At 46.9% G+C, this 6,846-nt stretch overlaps 2 protein-coding genes across 3 annotated transcripts in view; one reads left to right on the plus strand and one right to left on the minus strand.

Annotated features, from left to right (window-relative positions):
* The window catches only part of TPP1 (tripeptidyl peptidase 1), a 48,882-nt gene extending 43,934 nt beyond the window's left edge, over positions 1-4,948 (plus strand). For both annotated transcript variants that reach the window (XM_056553005.1, XM_056553006.1), the window contains exons 9-13: positions 2,445-2,517; positions 2,822-2,942; positions 3,024-3,182; positions 3,266-3,397; positions 4,039-4,948. In XM_056553005.1, coding sequence (XP_056408980.1) covers positions 2,445-2,517; positions 2,822-2,942; positions 3,024-3,182; positions 3,266-3,397; positions 4,039-4,173 — 620 coding nt within the window. In that variant the 3' untranslated portion in view covers positions 4,174-4,948. The remainder of the gene's footprint in view (positions 1-2,444; positions 2,518-2,821; positions 2,943-3,023; positions 3,183-3,265; positions 3,398-4,038) is intronic.
* Positions 4,949-5,533: 585 nt separating this feature from the next.
* Positions 5,534-6,846, minus strand: ILK (integrin linked kinase; the record flags this gene model as incomplete). The annotated part of the gene is given in 2 exon segments (XM_056553004.1): positions 5,534-6,747; positions 6,825-6,846. Coding segments are annotated over 2 exon segments (172 nt in total), but the record flags the coding sequence as incomplete, so codon positions are not given.

Here is a 6,846-nt window from a genome sequence, read left to right on the forward strand (position 1 = left end):
TGACTAGGTCGTATGGCGCTCATATATCAGCCTCATGTCACGATAAAGGCTGATTAATACTTGTCAAACTGCTTCTTAGTACTTGTCAACATGTCACCATATCAAAACTATTACTGAAAGAACAGAATAATTGTATTTAGAATAACTGTTATAGAGTCCCTTGTCCCCTTCTGTGAATGACGGACGGAAGAAAGATAAAGTGACAGCTCGTGCCGATGGTTTGTGACCGCCATTACTGTAATGCCCCAAGCGGGGAGAGAGACTGTCCCTCCTGGCTTCTCTGCAGTGTCTACCCCCTGACTTTTTTTTAACCCTTAAGGGGGTACTCTGCCCCCAGACATCTTATCTCCTATCCAAAGCATAGGGGATAAGATGTCTGATTGTGGGGGTCCCCCCTCTGGGGACCCCTGTGATCTCCCTGCTGCACCCAGCGCTTGTTTAGAGTGCCAGGTGCAGTGCCGGAGCCTCATGACAACATGGTCACACCCACTCGCCACAGCCACGCCCCCTCAATGCAAGTCTGGGAGGGGCGTGACTGCGGTCACACCCCTCTCCCATAGACTTGCATTGAGGGGGCGTGGCCGTGATGTCACAAGCCTCCACCCTGCATTGACAGTCATCCGGCATGGAGCGAAGTGCACTCCGTGCACCGGATGTCTGGGGGTGCCGCAGCAGAGTTCGTGAGGGACCCCACGATAAGACATCTTATCCCTCCAGTTTGGGGCCTCTCAATAGCCTGCAATGGAGATCACTCCATGCCGGCTTTTAAACTGTTTAAATGCAGTTGTCAAGTCAGACGGCGGCATATAAACGGCCTATATTCATGTAACTGGGGCAGCAGTATTTTGAATCTGCTCCCTGCAATCTATTGTCATAACAGCCCGAGGCCTCTGCTATAGTGATGGAGGCCTCTGCTATAGTGATGGAGGCCGCCGCTAGTGATGGAGGCCGCCTATGACAGACTGGACCAATAGAGGCCAGACCTAAAGGATCAATGCAGAACATACTACTGATCTGTATAAGCAATTGAACGATCACCCATACAAGGCCCCTAGAGGAACAAAAATAATTGAAAAGGTTTTTAAAAAAACCTTAATAAAATGTCAAATATATATATATATATATATATATATATATATATGATATATATATATATATATATATATATATATATATATATATATAAAAAATATATATATATAAAACAAACAACAAAAAATGTCATCCTTGCCTGTGGGATATAATGTTATTGATCCCATTATCGAATACAAAATGCCAGAATTGTGATTTTTTTAGGTAACACTGTATCCTATAAAAAACAAAATGATAAAAAAAATATCAAATTTACCCCAAAATGGTAAAGATAAAAACTACGGATCATGGCGCAAAAAATGAGTCTCACAGCTACGTAGGCAGAAAAATAAAAAGTTATAATGGTCAGAAAAGGGAAAGTTAAAGAAAATGTATTTTTTTTATCGCTTTATAAATTTTTCTTCCAATTTGACAGTAAAAAGAAAGGTGTCGCTATGAAGCACAAAAACGAAGTAGGAGCCTCATATGGCTCCATAGATGGAATAAAATTTCCGCCGGAGATCAGGTAGCGGCAGACTGCATCTTTCGGCAGATCTACCTAGAAATGCATTGCTGTCTATAGTGACGGCAATGCAGACCACACGGTCCTAGCACCGCCGGCAGAAATTCTGCAGTGTGAACTCTGCCTTAAGTTGGGTTCACACCACATTTTTGCAAAACAGTTTCCGTATCAGGTTTTTGATTTAAAAAAAAAAAAAAAAAAAATCCTCAAAACCTGACTAAACTGTCTCAAAACGTGTGTACAAAATTTTAATCCGTATACGTTTTGAAAATTGTTCAGTTGCATCCGTTTAAGAAAAAAAACGTATACGTTTATTTATAATGGAATGAAAAGTTAAAGTTTCACTTTTTTGATTGAAATTCCAAGAAAAAAATACTGTGCAAAGTCAAAAACTGTATGGTGAAAACCGGATGGAACTGTACGCACATACAGTTCTGTATTCAATAAAATAAAAGTATACGTTTCAATACAGTTTTTCACCCAGACTAAAAACCGTGGTAGGCTAGGGCTTTGGGTACGGGAATAAAACTGACAAAACTGTACAGGATGCAAATGGACACACCCTGATGCATCGTTTGGCGTACGGTTTTTAATGGAGAGTCAATGCATACGGTTTTCGATACGGTTCCATACGGTTTTCAAATTGAAAATGTATAAGGGAACTGTATCGCAAAAAACGAGGGGTGAACTCAGCCTTAGATGGAGGAGGTAAAAAATGTTAATGTCCTGGGTCGTTAACGGGTGACAGGTCGTGTAGCCAAGCGGTTGCAGAACTCTCGGCCTCGGGAGACGCATTTTCGTGTAATTTGTGTCAAATCGCTTAAACCAGACTCTGGTGCCCATTTTCCAGGAGATGACGGAGCCGGATGCAGACAAATTTCTAAAGACAAGAACGTGTTCCGGCCAAGCTTCCCCGCCTCCAGGTGAGGAACGTTCTCTAGTCTGGGGTCCACCACCCTGACACTCCACCCCTCACCCCCCTCCTTCCTGACGCTCCACCCCTCACCCCCCTCCTTCCTGACGCTCCACCCCTCACCCCCCCCCCTCCTCCCTGACGCTCCACTCCTCACCCCCCCTCCTCCCTGATGCTCCACTCCTCACATACCACCTCCCTGACACTCCACCCCTCCTCCCTGACGCTCCACCCCTCACCCCCCCTCCTCCCTGACGCTCCACCCCTCACCCCCCCTCCTCCCTGACGCTCCACCCCTTCACATGTCTTTACAGCCCCTACGTGACTACTGTCGGTGGAACCTCTTTTAAGAATCCATTCCAGGTAACAGATGAGGTGACAGATTACATCAGCGGGGGAGGGTTCAGCAACGTTTTCCCGATGCCCGACTACCAGGTAATGTGCCGAGGACTCTACATCCTACTGTCCTATAGGTCAGATGTGATAATACCTTGTTCCTCCTCTTGCGTCCTGAAGGTTTCCGCCGTATCAAAGTATTTCACGTCTTCAGTGAAGATGCCTCCGGGGAGTTACTATAACCGCAGCGGCCGGGCGTATCCTGATGTGGCGGCTCTGTCTGACAACTACTGGGTTGTGACTAATCGTGTTCCAATCCCCTGGGTATCGGGCACCTCTGTAAGTATCAGTGTTGGATGCTGGTCCATTACCCATGTTTCTATGCTATTTCATCACTTTCCTTGTATCTTATCACATTTCAGGCCTCCACGCCCGTGTTCGGTGGGATTCTCTCTCTAATAAATGACCAGCGGAAAAAGCGAGGTCTCTCTACTCTGGGATTCTTAAACCCAGCGCTGTATCGTTTAGGTGGGGCCACTGATGCCTTGTTTGATGTAAGTTGTAGGATTCCTTTTTTCAGGGCCATGATTCTGGCAGGGGAATTGCCTCCCTCAATCATGTAATGCTTCTCATAGTTCAGACGTGTCTCCTCTAGTAGAAACATTATCCCCTTAGTCCTACAACTAGGACCTCCCTTCTCTGCACTGAAGGCCTAAACAACCATCTACAGATGGGACATTTTTTTTTTTTTTTGATAGGACACTGTCTCCAATTGGTGGCACGTTCTTATTTTCTTGGTGAGACCACTTTGCATATTTTGTCCCAGTGCAGATTGTACGGCCCATAGACTTCACACGCCTCTTTAGCATCTTCTAACTTTTGGTTGGTTTATTAAAAAGAAATAGGATCAACCTTGATCTGTTTTCACCCAGTGGGTCAATGTGGTCCTCCACCATGTGATTTTTGCGGCCAGTTTCTGGGCTTGGTGATGACAAGGGTCCCCGGTCACCTGAATTGTTGAGGGGAAATAGAAATTATAAGGTCTATCAGTTCATGCTTAAAGTGTGTTGCTCAGAGGGTCCTAAGTAATGGCCACAGCTGTTGACCGATCCCTGGTTTCCTAGTCTTGCAGTGATCTTTCATCCAGGCTCTTGGTGCTCACCGTGATCTCTTAACCTTCTATTCTCCTGGGCAGGTCACAGAAGGATGTCACCTCTCTTGCTTTGATGATCTAGTTCTGGCACAAGGATTCTGTGCGGCTCCCAGTTGGGACCCAGTGACTGGCTGGGGGACCCCAAACTACCCTGAATTACTGAAGTCCTTACTGTGAATATGACTGAAGAGCCAAGACTGCCAGGAAGATGATCTCCACAATACTAAAGCTTAAAGCAAATTGGGCAGAAATCAGAATTGTTAATGCGCTGATGGAATATTCTTCTGTATTGGTCCGGCCTAGTCACCTGCCACTGTTGAAGGGACTTGTAAATGGGAAGGAACTGCCCCCGTTCAGACCCCTGATTACCTTGAAAGATTAATAAAAAGATAGGACAAGTCCCTCTTCAGATTTGACCTCATTGCCTACACGGGAGGCAGATCCCATTCTTTACCTCCCATCACAACCCAAGTGCCGTCATCTCCACTCACGACAGCCTTATAACTCACAACCTGCCATGTTCCAGTATACGGACAGCCGCCCCCCCCCCCCCATAGATGTGGATAGATTCCTGTGGCTCTGATGCTTTCACCTGATCTCAGGGAGTGCACACGTGCACATTATTGTGGTACTATTGCTCTGCTGATTGTAATTTACAGATTTAACTTTATGTCCAGCCTCGGCCAGTCCGCCTATGGGCAAAGCTCTTACATCCTGAACGTGGGCCCAGGCGAGATGCGACCATCTGCATAAGACTGGAACTGGGGCTTCATGATAGGAGTTGCGATCTGGATTTGCTGTGTGTTGCTTTATCAGAAATAGGACTGGATCCCAAGAGAGAGAAAAGATGAAGGACTTCTACACAATGGAATGGTACGTGGGCCGAAAACACTCAAGGTGATTTTGCTTTCTTTGGGTTTGATTTTAATAAATTTTGGGCTTTCTTACATTATACGGCCACCTGCTCTCTATGTTCCCCTACAGCCTCGGCTCAGCCATGCATGCATCTATTCTTAATAAGGAGAAAGCTACTGCCAGACACCTCTAGACTCCTCAGGTGGTGCCTTATCTCCTAGAGGACAAAAGGTTGGGGCATTACTGACCCTTCTAACCCCCAAAACCTGCCATAGGGAAGCCTCCATACACTGTGGAAGATCACCCTCCCATTGAGAAGCCCCTCATACACATAAGATGGTCACGCTGCCATCAGGAATCCCCTCATACACATTGATTGATCTACCATCAGAAAGCCCCCCATGCACATAAGATGGTCTACCTGCCATCGGGAATCAACCATACACATCAGCCAATCCCACCAAAAGCCACCATCAACCAAAAGAATCCTCCTCTACTCCATCTCCACCCTGGTCATCACGGCAGAGGCCCTGGGTCCCTAATCCGGCACAGGCCCAGCTCTCGCCCGTCACATACACGTTTCATAGCATCCATCTTTCTCTTCCACTGACAGCACATGATGAATCTGATAGAGGCTCCCACAAAGAATGGCGGCAGATGGATGAAGACCAGGAGGCAGTAGGGTGTTGTAGAATATTTATTAAGCTATCACAGGGTGAGCATGGTTAATTTAATATATATAAAAAAATACATTTCTCTACTGCACACGGGCAGAAGGTAAGAAGAGGCGAGGAGATCCAAGCACCAGCCCTCCTCCGCCTACAAGTTATAATACATGTTATGTGAGAACGCAGTGATATATATATATTATATACACTTATACATGGCAGAGCAGACAGTATACAGATGTGCAGCAGCAATGTATGAAATAAAGGGGCTTAATAACAGTGCACTGCCCCAAGGCACACAGTAAAGCCCCCGATCCCAGGGGCAGAACATGCAGAGCAGTGGCGGAGCTTCATGCCGCTTGTAACATAAGTAAGGCCTCTGTCCCCACACACGGCCTCTACACAATGAAATATCAAGGACCGTTCCCAGCAATGTCCTGAGAGAAGAAAAGAGTCCATCTACACATCCCGCGGCTGACACCCACCAAGCCAGAGCCAAGAACAGAACTCCCCACCCCCATGATCAGATCAAATAAATTACTGATCCAAAGGATCACACAGAACTGGGGGGGAGGGGGGGGGGGGGTCACACAAAGGACCCTTGGTCTCTGTTGGGGGCCACACTGAAGATTTGGAAAACTGCATCATCCAGTCAGAATATGCTACAGAAACTGCTGTTATGTACCGTGCTGACTAAGGCTCATGTAGCCCCCAGCCGCTGACTAAGGCCCATGTGGGCCCCCACCACTATTACACCCTGAACAGCTCCAACCAGCAGATCCAGGCTATAGCAGTCGATCACATTCTGATAACCGCCATTATTCGCTCCACTGGCAGGGGTCTCTGGGGGAGCAGTGGAGACCACGTATGACATTCTCCATGAAGGTTTTGTCTTCTGTGTCACTGCCGTACAGGGTCACGACCACAGGTCCTCAGAAGGCACTTGTTGTGGATCAGGTAGAGGAAGCATTGGGCGGGGGAGGTGACAGTCTGCGTGGTGGTGTCCACGTTTGGCTTCCATAGCTGTGAGATGGGTCCTCTCGGTGCATGTGGTGGGACAAGGCACTATGGCAGCAGGTTACTTGTCTTGCATCTTCTCCAGGATGGGCACAATCATATCAAACTTGGGTCTTTTGGCAGGATCTTCATTCATACAGATCTTCATGAGTTTACAGATGTGCGGAGATATCCCTGGAGGAATAGTGGGGCGCAGACCCTCCAGAGAGACCTAAAACAAGGACACAGACCAATGAGATAAAAGCCCAATGGGGCCATGTTCTCCTGGAGAACAAAGCTGGGACCTACCTTCATACCGATCTCCATGTTT

This window comes from Hyla sarda, unplaced genomic scaffold (assembly GCF_029499605.1).
Source record: "Hyla sarda isolate aHylSar1 unplaced genomic scaffold, aHylSar1.hap1 scaffold_2182, whole genome shotgun sequence".
NCBI lineage: Eukaryota > Metazoa > Chordata > Amphibia > Anura > Hylidae > Hyla > Hyla sarda.